Here is a 15,658-nt window from a genome sequence, read left to right as displayed (position 1 = left end):
CATGCTAACTTACATCAGAAGAAACAGTCTGTGTATGGGTGAACCACTTCGTAACATAATTTGTGGAATGATTTAAGGAATTTCTGTTTGGGATTCTAACTGCCTCAATTCAAGGACATGCTAACTTACATCAGAAGAAACAGTCTGTGTATGGGTGAACCACTTCATAACATAATTTGTGAGTACTGGTTACACAGAGTTAATGGCCTGAAGTTTACTCTTACCTAACATCTCCGTTTTCATATAGAAAGTTGTCTTACATAGAAACAAGATACAGGAGGATGATCACTATAACCGAACTAAAAATTTTAACAGTAATGTCAAAGCACCAATTTTGTTTAAGGAAGATTTCTTTAAAATATATTTTCATATTGGGTTCTTATTCTAGCTTGAATCATTTGTATCCAGATAAGTTATATATCTTTCCTTCTTTAAAATTATTGTGTTATTTAGAGTTTCATTAATTCTATGACTTTACCACTATGCCTTGTCAAATATTACATTATGTGAAGTATGTGTGTTTTTCAAAAAGCCAAAAGTACTCTTAAATTTACTACAGTATATTGATATCCTAAATGGAAACTCTTTGCAATCCTGGGACTGTATAAACACTTCCTTGATTTAACCAGCCCTTAAAAATTTAATTAAAACATTTCAAATGATAGGACTAAAAATTGTGGATCTGGCCATCATCAGTTTGTTCTCTGTATTGATAGATCTGATTCTGGTTTTTGATTATTCATTTGTTTTGTCTTTTAGATTCCACATATAAGTGAACTGGGGTTGGGAGAATGGGCAAAATAGGTGATGGGGCGTGGGAGAAACAGGCTTCCAGTCATGGAATGAGTAAATCATGGGAATAAAAGTTACAGCACAGGGAATACAATCAATAATACTGTAACAATGTTGCATGGTGATGGTCAGTACTACCCTTGTGTGAGCATAGCATAAAATATAGAGTTGAATCACTATGTTGTACACCTGAAGCTAATGGAATATTGAGTATCAACTATAGGCAAAAACGTTTAAAAAAAAAAGATATTTTGGGTCACGTCCTTTATAGAAACTGAGCTGATCCATATATTTTTTACTATTATTGAATCAGCACTGAAGATTCTAGGTTATTATTCAATTAATGTAAAAGTCAAAATAAAGATTTATTTAATTCTTGGTCCCGTAATAAAATTTCATTTAAAAAGTCATGCCAACTAAATATATTCTCAATATTTTTATCAACAGAGTAAACATAAGTCCACATTTGTATGTCTTGGCTAACTAAACCCTACTTTTATATCATCATTCGAAAGATATCCAAAATACACCTTTCCTTTATTGCTAAAATGTCATTAAGGGACCAAAAGGAAATAAGTCAAACAGCATAACGTCATATGTTGTTTCCTATACATTCAGCAAAGTTTTTAAAGCTGTATTTATGAATTTAAAATCAAGAATGGGATATTTTTATCCTAAAAGACAACCAGCTGATTTTTTGAAAGCCTTCCTCATTTCATCTCAAATTTACCAACATCTTACAATAATACTGAATTTGAATAAATATCTCAGCAGAATGTTGTAGAAAGACACTGCTTATTTTGACTTATATGGGAATATAACATAGGACACAGATACTCAAATTTTATTTAACTGTTTTTCAAGTAAATTGAAAAATAGTCACCTAAGTTGTACCAGACATCCATCTCTCCACTCAGGGTCCTCACTTCTACAATTGTTTGTCCCAAAAAATCATCTGACTCCTTTTTGAAATGTTGCTTGACTCTGGATTTAATGTCATCATCTTCATCCCACACTCTGACTTTGATTCGATCTGTGGAGTTATGGCACTCACTGAAAATAAATGTGGATAAGTTAACAACCATTGGTAACTGCTCTAAGTGGCATTTAATGTTAGCAACTCCTTTTAAATCTGTCTAATCCAGAAAGGTGTAGTATGTTATCTAAGAAATGAGATTTCCCACTGACCCATTCTATCTAGAGGATGTTACAGGTGTCAGGGACATCGAAAAATGTTGCGTTAGTTAAGCAATGTTCCTAAGGGGTAATACCCTATTCAAACATATTTCCTTTAACTGAATTGAATGCAATCAAATATGGGTCAAAAATATTTAGTGTATTTTCTCTTTGATATATTTCTTATTTGCAATGGTTTTCTAGAAAAACACAGCCATACTCAGAAAATCCTGTACCATCCATATAAAGTTAATGTTACTTCTATGGATGTCACAGAGTATAAATGACAATACAGTTATTTGCTTGTACTTAGTAAACTATAAATCCCAGTAAGTATAAGATACTGTTAAATCAATTAGAGTTAGAGAAAAACCCTTCTGTTTTTAAGAATAAACTGCACACTTGAATCCATTTTTCATTTCAAGGTTTCTTCCACCTACTTTGTTGAACCCACACATATGATGTTAGTATTGCCCACACATATTATGGTGTTTCCTGACCCTATACACTGTATAAACTCTTCCCTATGCTTCTCTACCTGCCAACCAATCATTCTTTAAGCATTGGGTCATCGCCTGTTCTTTTTTTTGTAGCTATTGAACCAGTTAGGATGATCAATGATGAGCTCCAATTTGCTCTGCACATGCATTTACTTTAGCATAAGGATCTCCAACATGGGGTAGGTGGATGAAAGTGGATGAAATATGGTCAGCCTAGATGTTCATCATCAGATAATGGATAAAGAATATCAAAATCATATCAAGAACTTATAAAACTGAATACCCAAAAACCAAATAATCCAGTTAAACAATAGGCAGAAGACATGAATGGACATTTTTCCAAAGAAGACCTATAAATGGCTAACACACACATGAAAAGAAGTTCAACATCATTCATCATCAAGGAAATACAAATAAAAACTACGATCATATATCACCTCACACCAGTCAGAATGGCTAAAACTAACAACCCAGGAAACAACAGATGCTGGCGAGGATGTGGTAAAAGGGGAATCCTCTTACACTGTTGGTGGGAATGCAAGCTGGTGCAGTCACTCTGGAAAAGAGTATGAAGGTTCCTCAAGAAGTTAAAAATAGAACTACCTTCGATCCAGCAACTGCACTTGCAGAAGAATGGAACTAAATTGGACCACTCTCTTATACTGTACAGAAAAATAAATTCGAAATGGATGAAAGACCTGAATGTGAGACAGGAATCCATCCATCCAATTAGAGAAGAACAGAGACAGCAACTTCTTTGACCTCAGCCATAGCAACTTCTTGTTAGACAGTGTCTCCAGAGGCAAGGGAAACGAAAGCAAAAATAAACTATTGGAACTTCATTAGGCTAAAAAGCTTGTTGCACAGTAAAGGAAACAATCAACAAAACTAAAAGGCAACCTACACAGAATGGGAGAAGATATTCACAAATGAAATATCAGATAAAGGGCTAGTATCCAAAATCTATAAAGAACTTCTCAAACTCAACACCACTCCCCAAAATAAATACAGTTAAGAGATGGGCAGAAAACATGAACAGACATTTCTCCAAAGACAACATCCAAATGGCCAAAAGACACATGAAAAAATGCTCAGAGTCACTTGACATCAGGGAAATATGAATCAAAACCACAATGAGATACCACCTCTCCCCAGTCAAAAGGCTAAAATTAACAAGTCAGGAAACAATAGATGTTGATGAGGATGTGGAGAAATGGGAACCCTTTTATAGTGTTGGTGGGAAATTAAGCTGCACCCACTCTGGAAAACAGTAAGGAAAAGAGGAATGGCCTATGACCCAACGATTACACTACTAGGTATTTAGCTAAATGATACAAACATAGTGATTCAAAGGGGCACATGCCCGCCAGTGTTTATAGCAGCAATGTCCACAAAAACCAAAAGATGGAAAAAGCCTAGATGTTCATCAGATAATGGATAAAGAAGATATGATAATAGAATACTACTTAGCCATCAATAAGAATGAAATCTTGCCATTTGCAATGATGTGGATGGAACTAGAGGATATTATGATAAACAACATAAGTCAGAGAAAGACAAATATCATGTGATTTCACTCATACATGAAATCTAAGAAACAAAACAGAAGAACATCGGGGAAGGGAATGAATAATGAAATAAGATTAAAAAAATAGTGAGGGAGGCAAACCATAAGACACTTTTAACTATAGAGAACAAACTGAGGGTTGCTGGAGGGAAGGTGGGTAGGGGAATGGTATAATCGGATGATGGGCATTAAGGAGGACACTTGATATAACGAGCACTGGGTGTTATATGTAACTGATGACTCACTAAATTCTGTCCCTGAAGCTAATAATACACTATATGTTAATTAAATTGAATTTGAATTAAAAAATTAAAACAGGGGCACCTGGGTGGCTCAGTGGGTTAAAGCCTCTGCCTTCGGCTCAGGTCATAATCCCAGGGTCCTGGGATCAAGTCCCGAATCAGGCTCTCTGCTCAGCAGGGAACCTGCTTCCCTCTCTCTCTTTCTGCCTGACTCTCTGCCTACTTGTGATCTGTCTTTCTGTCAAATAAATAAATAAAATCTTTGAAAAAAAAATTAAAACAAAAACAAAAAAGAGTGGACTACCAGATGATCCAGCAACTACACTACTAGGTATTTACCCAAAGGATACAAGAATACTGATTCAAAGGGGCACAACACTCGAATGCTTACAGCAGCATTATCAACAATAGCCAAATTATGGAAAGAGCCCACATGTCCATCGGCTGATGAATGGTTAAAGATGATGTGGCATATATATATAATGGAATATTTCTCAGCCATTAAAAAAGACTGAAATTTTCAACAACGGGGATTGAGCTGGAGTTATCATGCTAAGCAAAATAAGTCAGACAGAGAAAGACAAATACTATATGATTTCACTCATATGTGGAATTTAAGGAACAAAATAGATAAATATAGGGGGGAAAGAGGCAAATCAGAAAATAAACTCTTAACTATAGAGAACAACTAAGGTTTGCTGGAGGGGAGGAGAGTCCAGAATGGACTAAATGGGCAATGGGGGGAGCGTATAAAGGCAGGCGCTTGTTGTCATGAGCACTGAACACTGTATAAGTGATGAATCACAACTTCTACCACTGAGACTAATATTACATGATATATTAACTAACTGGAATTTAAACAACTTGAAAGAAGAAACAATAATAAAGTAATTTCACCTTTATTTTCCTTTAATTATGAATATAAACAATAAACCACAGCTATACTATGAGTACCTGAAAAATTTTGTCACCAATAAAACCAAGATATTTACATGTAACATTATCATTGTTAAGAAATTTGTAATATTATTTGTAACTATCATTTACTGTACTGAAAGTATTCTTCAACGTAATTGATTTTCTCTTCAATTCTATGTAAATTATGTTAGGAATTTACAAATAAATGATTTTGAAAAGCATCCATGGTTTTCACCAGATTGCCAAATGGACTCATGGCATAAAAAATACTTAAGAACTGGGGCGCCTGGGTGACTCAGTGAGTTAAAGCCTCTGCCTTCGGCTCGGATCATAATCTCAGGGTCCTGGGATCAAGCCCCACATCAGGCTCTCTGCTCAGGGGGGAGCCTGCTTCGTCCTCTCTCTCTGCCTGCCTCTCTGCCCACTTGTGCTCTCTGTCTGTCAAATAAATAAATAAATCTTAAAAAAAAAATACTGAAGAACTATTGACAGAGTTCTCTCTCTCCCATTAACCTACGGCAAGATCATACAGCACATTTAAGAATAAAACTTGCCATATGACATAGGCATGTGAAAAGTAAGCCCCACTATTTCTATGTAATGCTAGAGCTTTCTACATAGAACATTTTGGCAATTTCTGTTTTTTTTTTTTTTGATTGCTGTAAACATTTAGGTGCACTAGTGGCCTTAGGTTGGGGAAGGCCCAGGATTTGGATACCTTACCATCTACTAGACAGCTTGCATGATTTGAAATGATGCAAAGACATTCAATTAATAATTGAAAATTATTAGTAAGTCCCCTCAGTTTGGGACTTACTTATAACATATTACATATAAACACCAACTCTTTTGCTTATTTTAAGACATAGAAATTTCTTAGAAAACAGCTAGAGTCTAAAGCACTAATCAAAGGAAAATTTTGTTTTTGCTGCTCAGAACTATACCAAGAGCCATTTCCCACTTTGAGGAATTATATTACCAATGTCAAAATAGCTCAAAGTATCTGAATCAAAGTATTTGTATCAGTCTGTACTTGAGATAGTCACATATATGCTCATTCTGCCAACATATGAAAGCATGTAACTACTAAATTATGTATTCCAGGGTAGTTGTATTTTACTCTTAAATGCTAAAATACATATTAGAATAGATTACATTAAACATTTTTTTTTCTTTGGAACATCACGCTCATTTTTTAAAAAATTACATTGATAGATGAAATTACATATTATTTTGTTTCAGCATAAAAAACTCATCGTGAATTACTTTATATAAAGGGGGTCATTAGGTCTAATAGGGTTTGAGAACTACTAACTACTTCTACCTGACTTCATCTCTATGAATCTGTTTATAAAATGTTTCTTAGGAAGACACAGGGCTCCAGGCAGACAGCAATCCCAAAGTGAAGGCATGGTACAGTGACACCGCCTGTTTCTATTATCAGCTCTAAAGTGAGGTGACCAATGGTTGTGAAACTTTACATAACCAGGCTGAGAAAGACCCATCAATGCATGTGGGACAGGGAGAGGGACTACCGTTCATTTCAAGCTGCTCCACTTAATAAAACTTTGTGGAGGAAATGTCCCCTCATCTGTAAAATGGGCATCATCCCCACCCCACACTTGTTGAAAGGATCAAAAGAGATCATGCTTATAATAAACCAATTACAATACTTTGCGTATTTTAGTGCTTAGGCATTAGTGTCTGCCAGTGCTATTACTAATAAACACAGAAAATGTTTTTCTCAGGTCACACAAATTATGAAGGCACTATCACAGAACATTTATTTTGTAATCCCAGCACCTACTGCAAATGAGCACCCTGCAATGTCCTTCCTGCTCGGCTGCAAGTTCTCCTCCCTTCTATGTATGCAGGACAAATTCAGGTGCTCATCAGAAATGGAAAGGTTCTATTTAAAAAAACTGCCTAATGGCCCAGTGCAATTCCAAGGGCCAGGTCTCAGTTGGACCAGTCTGCTTTCTGTCCAAAACCAGCACAGATTTTTCAGATAAGATCTCATTCTGGTGCTAAATAAAATGTGACATTTTGACTCATAAAAAAAAAAATGGGGTTAATGATACCAATCTTAAAAGATATTTATAGAAATTAACTGAAGCAATATCTTACAGCAGTTAGTACAGTGACAGACACTTAAGTATTTGATCTATAGTAGTCATTAATATAATGTCCTCATTTCATAAGTTATCTTTGAAGGTAGGATCTAGGTTTATTAATATCTCTATTCTTAACATAGTTTCTGGCATGCATTTCACATTCACAAAATGTTCATTAAGAAATCTGCAAAGTTTTACCTCAAAAAATTCCCTTTATTATATTTGAAGGAAAAATAATGTCATTCTTAGAAATATCATGTATATTAGAGAAATTCTCCAATCTTAATAGCTAGTTTACTATTAAAATGTGGTGGAAATAGTGGGGAAGGAAAAATGACTAGTCAATGATACTGTATCCATTACAGCAAAAGAAACCACTTTCTGCCAAGGACAGTGGTTAGAATAGATGACAGCACAGCTGTCTCCTATTTAATTCAGAATTCCAAAGATAACATACCTGAAGTTATAGTAGTGAGAATATTGAGATAGAGAAATTTTGGGCATTAACCCAAAATTTATATTAAAGATAGCTCAGATTTTAATTTCTTTGCTATCAAAAATTTAAAAATCAATGTAGAAACAAAAAACCCAGCTCTCAGCTCATTTGTGTCATTCTTAGAAAAATGAAAGAAAACCTAGAATATCAATCAAAATAGTTATCATTGCCATAAACTCAAAATGCAAAATATTACAAAAGCAGAAATAAATCCTTTTTGTCACCTTTTGATAAAATACATCATCAGAGTTCATGTACATCCTGGGAGACAGACATGTAAAAAAATTTTACCTGCAAATAACAGGTGCAATAAATAGCAAACTCTACATAACAAAGATTGGTAAATATTTCTAGAATCCATTATTTTTTTTTAAAGATTTTATTTAATTTTTTGACAGAGAGATCACAAGCAGGCAGAGAGGCAGGCAGAGAGAGGAGGAAGCAGGCTTCCTGCTGAGCAGAGAGCCCGATGCGGGGCTCTATCCCAGGACTCTGAGATCATGACCTGAGCCGAAGGCAGCGGCTTAACCCACTGAGCCACCCAGGCGCCCCTAGAATCCATTATTTAACAAAATCAAAATATCCTGTTTCATTTTTAAAAATAAGTATTTGAGGCCCAAGCTTTTGTCATGAATTTAAGGTAAAGATTTCTAGCTTTATACAAAGACACACATACACACACACACACACACACACACGTGCATATACACACACAAACAGTAAATAATAATCCATATAAAACAGTATAACTATATATATAAAATATACATACATGTATTCTAACTTTTTCTTGTACATAATTAATAACTGTATATGTATATATACACATTGTTTCTGTATGTGCATATATCAAATAGAGAGGTAATACTGTAATATCTCTTTTCAAATTCCTATTAGAAATAATTTCTCTGTACCAGATGGAAGCACACCTTCCAAATGCCTGCTCACATTTCCATTATTTTCTTCATTAATTTGGTTTGTACTTTTTGTTATTGTACCATCAAGAGTTCACCATTCCCTCACCCATAAACCCTTCTACTCATCCATTCATGTAATAGTTATTTTGGGGGCACCTATTAATGTACAGACACGATCGAGTCTTTGGTTAGATAATTCAACTGACCATAGTCTTCCTTCTTTAAAGTCAAAATAAACTGCATGTGATATTAATGGATTCAGAACAAACATAATCAGTGACATGCCCTAGTTCTTGTGATTTTGCTGAAGGGAATTTGAATATCTCTGTATTTCTCATTGATTCTTTTTCATTTCTTAATTAAAATTTTAAATTTAGAATAATTACATATTTAGAGAAAAGCTGTAGAGAGAATACAGAGAGTCCCCATATGTCCCCCAGCTAGATTTCTCTATTATTAACATCTTCTATTACTAACATGGGTTCTGGGTTTCTATGTTTTTTGTTTTTTTCTCATACGGACATGCCAGTTCCTACTTTATCTTTCCCAAAGAGCTTTTGTAAATAATACTTAAAAATAAACAATGTTTGCTATTATGTTTCAATTTTAAGCTGTCAGAAACTTACATTTTTTCATCTCTGTAAGGACAATTGTGGGACTGCTGTTGTGAATACTGAAAATGACATGAGGATTTTGCAATGCATATAAAACAGGAGATTTAGGGGCGCCTGGGTGGCTCAGTGGATTAAGCCTCTACCTTCAGCTCCCGTCATGATCTCAGGGTCCTGAGATTGAGCCCCACATCAGGCTCTCTGCTCAGCAGGAAGCCTGCTCCCCTCCCCCACCCCCACCTGCCTCTCTGCCTACTTGTGATTTCTGTCTGTCAAATAAATACATAAAATCTTTAAAAAAAAAAAAAAAAACCCACAGGAAATTTAGTTCACGGTAGTGCAGTGGAGAATCATCGCATATGGATGCTCGGCCTCTTTGAACACTCCCCTTCCATTTTGGCTATAGGCCTCCTTATATTCCTCAACTTCCCAAGACTGAAGCTAGATAACTCTCATTCCTAGATTCCTTTGTAGTGACGGCCCAGATATCTGACCTACATTCAAGCAAGATCTGGAACCCAAAATTAAACCAAGGGAAGCAGTGGTTCTATTCTGAGAATTTGCTCATTTGACAATAGTGGTGGTGGAGCCTTTAGTATTTTGATGAAAGTTTCTGGTATTTAGTCTTGAGGAGCAAAAATATTAACGAAGGAAATGTTGTTTTTTCCAAAGAAACCCTATGATGGGGCGCCTAGGGGGGGCTCAGTCAGTTAAGGGCCTGCCTTCAGCTCAGGTCATGATCCCAGGGTCCTGGGATAGAGTTCCGCATCAGATTCACTGCTTAGGAGGAAGCCTGCTTGTCCCTCTCACTCTGCCTGCTCCTCTTCCTGCTTGTGCTCTCTGACAAATAAATAAACAAAATCTTAAAAAAACAAAACAAAACAAAAAAACCCTCTGCCAAATAAAATCTTAAAAAACAAAACAAAACAAAACAACAACAACAAAAGAAGAAGAAGAAGAAAAAGAAACCCTGTGATATAATTGGATATTGTTTCTCTACAGTGGCTTCAAAGGCAGGTACTCTGACCTCTCCAAAAAGTCTTTCGCAACCTAACAGTAAATAATCTTTTTCTGCCCAAGCCTAATTAGAACAAACCCTAGTTCATTTGCAACTAAGAATATTGATGAATGTAGCAACTTTGAAACAATGAAGGGAGCTTTAGTAACAGGATATTGTTATACTTGGAACTGACTGGAGGATAAGATGGGAGCAGCCAGTGAAGATTTCACGACCCGGGTCTGCAAAGCCAATTCACTGCCAAGTACAATAGCAGAACAGCTGGTCAAACTGTTGCTTGTTATACCTTGCAACTCTGAGCACATGCCAAGCAAAGCTTTTCTATGATGTGAATGGTTTGAATAAAATTTAGAATGTTGCCACGTTTATTAAGTTTGGCTACTTTCAAAAGTGCACTACAGGGGAGATGTACTCAGACTAAATCCAGACAGTCTGTCTGTAAGCAGAGATGCACGGGAACACAGCTATGCCCAAAGAGGCTCACTCTGCTTGTGTCCTGCAATATAAATTGACTGAGAATATCATAATTTGGAACCCTACAAGTTCGAGAAGAACCAGCTGTTTCCATATATTTAAAAAAAAAAAAAGTGTAATTTACATGTAACAAGTGAGGGTTTCTAAGTGCAACTTCAAAAAGAAAATTGTAGCCCCTGGGCTTTTCAAATGGTTTCCTTCAGGAAATCTGAGTGACAATGAAGGGAATTCAGAGCCAAAGGTAAAATCAGTGGTGTTGCATTCATTCTCACCTTGGCATGCTTACTATTTTGCAGAAGTTGAGACAGCAACCATCAGGTCAAAAGCAAGAAAGAAGAGCAGAGGAGCCGACAGTGAAGAGTTAAATTTGGTGGTTAAAGAGTTAAAGGTTTATGTGGTTACTCGTAAAATTGTCTTGAAACCTATCTCCTGGAATCTTGGTAAATTTTCCAGGGAATAGTATTGTCCAATGTGCCTCAGGCTGGCTACAGCTGTACTTAAAATAAATGCTTTTTTTTTTTTTTTTTTTTTAATTGAGAGAGAAAGGGAGAGAGAGAATCCCAAGCAGGTTCCAGGTCCAATGTGTGAACCCAATGTGGGCCTTGATCTGACAACCCTGAGATCATGAGCCAAAATCAAGTCAGGTGCTTAACTAACTGAACCACACAGGTCCCCTGCAAATGCCTTAGTCTTATGCTGCTGCTTATCATCCTCCTTCTAATCAAATAAGGAATGCTTCACTAATTTGTTTGTTATCCTCATACAGGAACCATGCTAATCTCCTCTGTATTTTTCTGAATTGAATATAGGTCCTGCAAAGTGGGGACCTTTTAATTATTTTTATAGCCCTCTTTCATCTGCTTTCGTTTTCCAGAGTACCTGCTTATAGTGTAGGCACTGACAAGCTGGGCAAAGAAGGTCTCCCCAGATGTAGAACCAAGGACCTGGAGGAAAAATGGATAAAAGAAATTCATCTGGAAAGCACAAGGGCCTGCCAAATTGGTTAGCCAAGTAACTACTCCTGCACCAGGGTCAGAAAGTCCTGAGCGTACCTGTCTAGAAGGAGTCTGTCTAGACCACTGTACCAAAAGTGGTCAAGTCTTTCCCACTTCCCTGATTACTGAATGAGACTTTAAAATTGCTGTTACCCTATCTTCTTCTCTCATTACAATAACACACTGGGCATTTTGGAGGAAAAAGACATAAGTCCCAGGGTCACAAGTAACCGTACATGGAGCTGAGGCAGAGACGACCCAAAGATCACAGACTTCAGGCTAAATGCAGTAACTGGATAAAATTTTGGGACTGTCTACCTTGGAAGAGAGAGGATGAATTCTTTTTATTTAAATTAAATATAGAGATAGAATGATTGTATATAAACATTGAATAGTCAGTAAGGTGGGAGGCAGCTGACATAAATATATTTACTCAACAACCTTTCAACCCCTCCTTTTCCTTTTCCACTTTTATGCAGTATCTCACCCTTCCTTTTAACCAGAGATGACCACTTAACATAGTTCTGACAATCAGATATATGCTAAAGTCTTCTGGTCTTCTCTCTTATGTTTTCCTCTTTTATTGAATATGTGCATATAGAACAGCTTTCACTATAGATGTTAAAATAGAAAAATGGAATAAGCTTTCTTCTTTGGCGGAATAATTCAGTTACTCTGCTAGACCTCAAATGCCTATACCTGTAATTCTTATTGAACGAAACAGCTTTTTATTAATCTAGAACTGTGGCATAATGTGACAGTGAATGAAATTCTAATAAAATCAAATAGGAAAATAATAAACTACAAAGTTCATTTTGCTTGATTTTATATAAGCAAATATACTTCTCGACTATTTAATACGTGTTACATAAACCCTGACTTTTATGAAAATACAAAGTTTTTCATTTCAGATGGGAAATGATAGGCTCACATAGGAAACAGAATCAGGCAGCAAGAGAAATATCCTTTCATGTAAGAAAAAAAAATCTGTCACAATTAATAGAAAAACAAAAAACATAGTCCCATTAAATCTTCCTCTACTAGACCATATCCAACCAGGTTAATTAGCTAGCCAAGATTTCTGGTTTAGTTTACCAGTTTGTGAATTTGGCTTTTTTTTTTTAATCAGTAGAGAATAAATATTTTACTACATAAACTCTTGATAAATAAAATAAATATTGTTAGAGCCATTTGCTTTGTAGTTTTCCTTTAACTAAAAATAATTCCCTTCTTAAGGAATGATTCATATGTCTACTTTTACATTTTTATAATTATTGAAGACTGGTTTTGTTTCCACAGGAATAAGATATTTTATTTCTTCCCAAATTAAAGGAACATATTTCCCCCTCTAGACTCAGGATTTTTGTGTGTGTCTGTGTTTTGGTTTTAATTCACAAGTACTGTATCTCTATTGAGCCATCACTATTTGGCTAAATTTTCTTTATTGGCAGCCATCAAAATGACTAATTTCTTTGCAATTATTTATTCCAACTTTGGAAATGGTATCAATGCAAGTATTTTTAGATTTAGAGTTTCCTGGAGAAGGCTCAATAATACCTATCTCCAATGATTAAAGCAAAAAAACAAAACAACAGAACAAAAATAAAACCCAGCCCTTCCCCATGTTATCAGAGTTTAACCCATTCTGAGAAAAGTTGCTTTACATTGAGAGATGTCCATGAATTTCATAGAGACCATAAAGCCTGAATCCAATGGGAAGAAAGAAGCCCTTGACCAAGTAATCACACTGCGATGGGAAGTCCTCACTAATCTGAAGAAAGAAAACTGCATCTGGGGCGGCGCTAGATCTAACGAAGTGAGTAAAATATTCCCCGCGTGGCAACTCTGTCAGGAAAAACGCCAATGGAAAGTGATGTAACGTTAAAAATCACATCTATTAAAATTATATAAAATTACAGCCACACATTTTATGTGCAGCAAATGAGAATTCTATATTTTAAATGGTATTATACCAAGTTTGGTTAACAGAAACATTAATAAGGGAGATTACATATGAATAAATGTGTGTGTGCGCGCGTGCGTGCATGTGTGTGTGTGTGTGTGTTTGCATTGAAACAAGCTGTAAGGGTATGCATCGAAAAGTAGGTGGCAGAATTAGTAAACATTTGTATTTTACTCTTCATATTTATCTGGTACAATCAACAAAAGTGTATTTTAAAACATCTAGTAATTATAAATAATTCCACTTCAACTCGGGCTTCAAGGAAAAACATGGAGAAAATCAGCAACCAGAAACCAGCAAGAGCCATCCTGAGGCAAAGCAGCAGCAGCTTTTAAACAGTAATTAAATTCTCTAGTTACAGCTTAATTCTTTAATCTCTGACCCAACAAATGGAAATACTATGAGACACTCAGTGTTCACATTTCCTTTTAGTGATTTATTATGAATTACATAACCCACTTCCATTGCCATATTGATGTCTCATTTGTTCCTAAATTAAGATCCCAACCCTATTACCTTTGAATTCTATTACAGTAGATGAACAGACTCTAAGTTCAAAACCCAGGGACAGTGCACAGCAACTATTCCCACCTGCATTATTAGGGACAATTTAGTTATGGGTATCAGGATCAAAAAACAGTCCCAAATATTTCACTTTTAAGTTTTCTTGAGGTTTTTCTTTTTTAGTAATTGGGCATTGTAGATGCATCCTGTAAGCTGATTACAAAGAAGATGATAAAAATAAGAACAAGAAATCAATTATATTATTAGCAGCCTTTTTTTTCTTATTCTAATCTAATTATTTTCTTTTTTTTTTTTAGTTTTATTTTTTTCAGTGTTCCAAGATTCACTGTTTATGCACCTACCCAGTGCTCCATGCAGTATGTGCCCTCCTTAATACCCACCACCAGGTTCACTTTTTATTAGTAGCACTTTTGAAGAAGGACAGGAGTGGGGGAGGCATTCATGCCCTGGCTGATAGAAGCCCTTGTAGTGTAACAAATCACAGAACCAAAGGGCAAAGTAATACCTTATAAGACCCATTTGTCTGCCCCAACTTCGAGCCTCACCGTGAGATCATGAATACCTCAAAGTTTTATATTCTTTGTTATCTAGTACTATCTTCACAGATGCTAATGTTGCAGAATAAAATGATTTTAATATCTGTCTTAAGAATTTTTAAATGCTATTCCAATATTAGCATTAATCAAAATTGATTAATGTTAAATAACAGAGGTAAAAAACCTTTAGACAAATACTTTGGTGTCCATCTTGCTGTGAAGAGAGAGGCCACTTATGAAGACGGAGATTAGAAGATCTATATGGTATCACTTATATGTGGAGTCTAAAAGAACAAACTAGTAAAAAGAGAGTAAAATGGTGACTATCTGGAGCTTGGGTTGGGAGAATAGGAGGGGTTTTATTTAAGGTTACACACCTGCAGTTAGTAGATATAGGAACCCTGGAGTGCTAACGCACAGCACTTCGAAAGCAGATAACATTATAATAATCATCTAATATGCTGAGAGACTGGATCTTAATTATTCCCACCACAAACAAAGAAATAATTACGTGACACGTGAGAGGTACTATTGCTATAATATTACAATATATAAATGTATCAAATTAACGCCTTGTATACCCCAAATTCATATAACGCTATACCTCAAATAGATTTCAAGTAAAAATAGCAGGTAGAAAACTGGAGGACCAAATGGCTCTCTCATGTGTAAGAGCATGAGCTGTGTAAGAGCATGTATTACACACAATGGGCGTGGTTTCTAATCACCGTTTCTTTGGTCATCATGTATTTTTCCCAATGCAGACACGTTGTTCATTGTCTTTCTTAGGACAAGGATTTCTTTTCTCTCTTTC

The 15,658-nt window shown here is 35.6% G+C and overlaps 1 protein-coding gene and 1 non-coding gene across 2 annotated transcripts in view; both read right to left on the bottom strand.

Annotated features, from left to right (window-relative positions):
- UNC13C (unc-13 homolog C) overlaps positions 1-15,658 on the bottom strand; it is a 611,946-nt gene that overhangs the window by 311,083 nt on the left and 285,205 nt on the right. Inside the window, exon 13 of the mRNA XM_047738968.1 lies at positions 1,676-1,845. Coding sequence (XP_047594924.1) covers positions 1,676-1,845 — 170 coding nt within the window. The remainder of the gene's footprint in view (positions 1-1,675; positions 1,846-15,658) is intronic.
- LOC125105778 (U6 spliceosomal RNA) lies at positions 11,547-11,652 on the bottom strand. The gene has a single exon (XR_007129042.1). It is a non-coding gene; the product is annotated as a U6 spliceosomal RNA (small nuclear RNA).

Source organism: Lutra lutra, chromosome 7 (genome assembly GCF_902655055.1).
Source record: "Lutra lutra chromosome 7, mLutLut1.2, whole genome shotgun sequence".
Taxonomy (NCBI): domain Eukaryota; kingdom Metazoa; phylum Chordata; class Mammalia; order Carnivora; family Mustelidae; genus Lutra; species Lutra lutra.
Note: the sequence above shows the minus strand (reverse complement) of the source record. Positions and strands in the feature narration are given on the sequence as shown.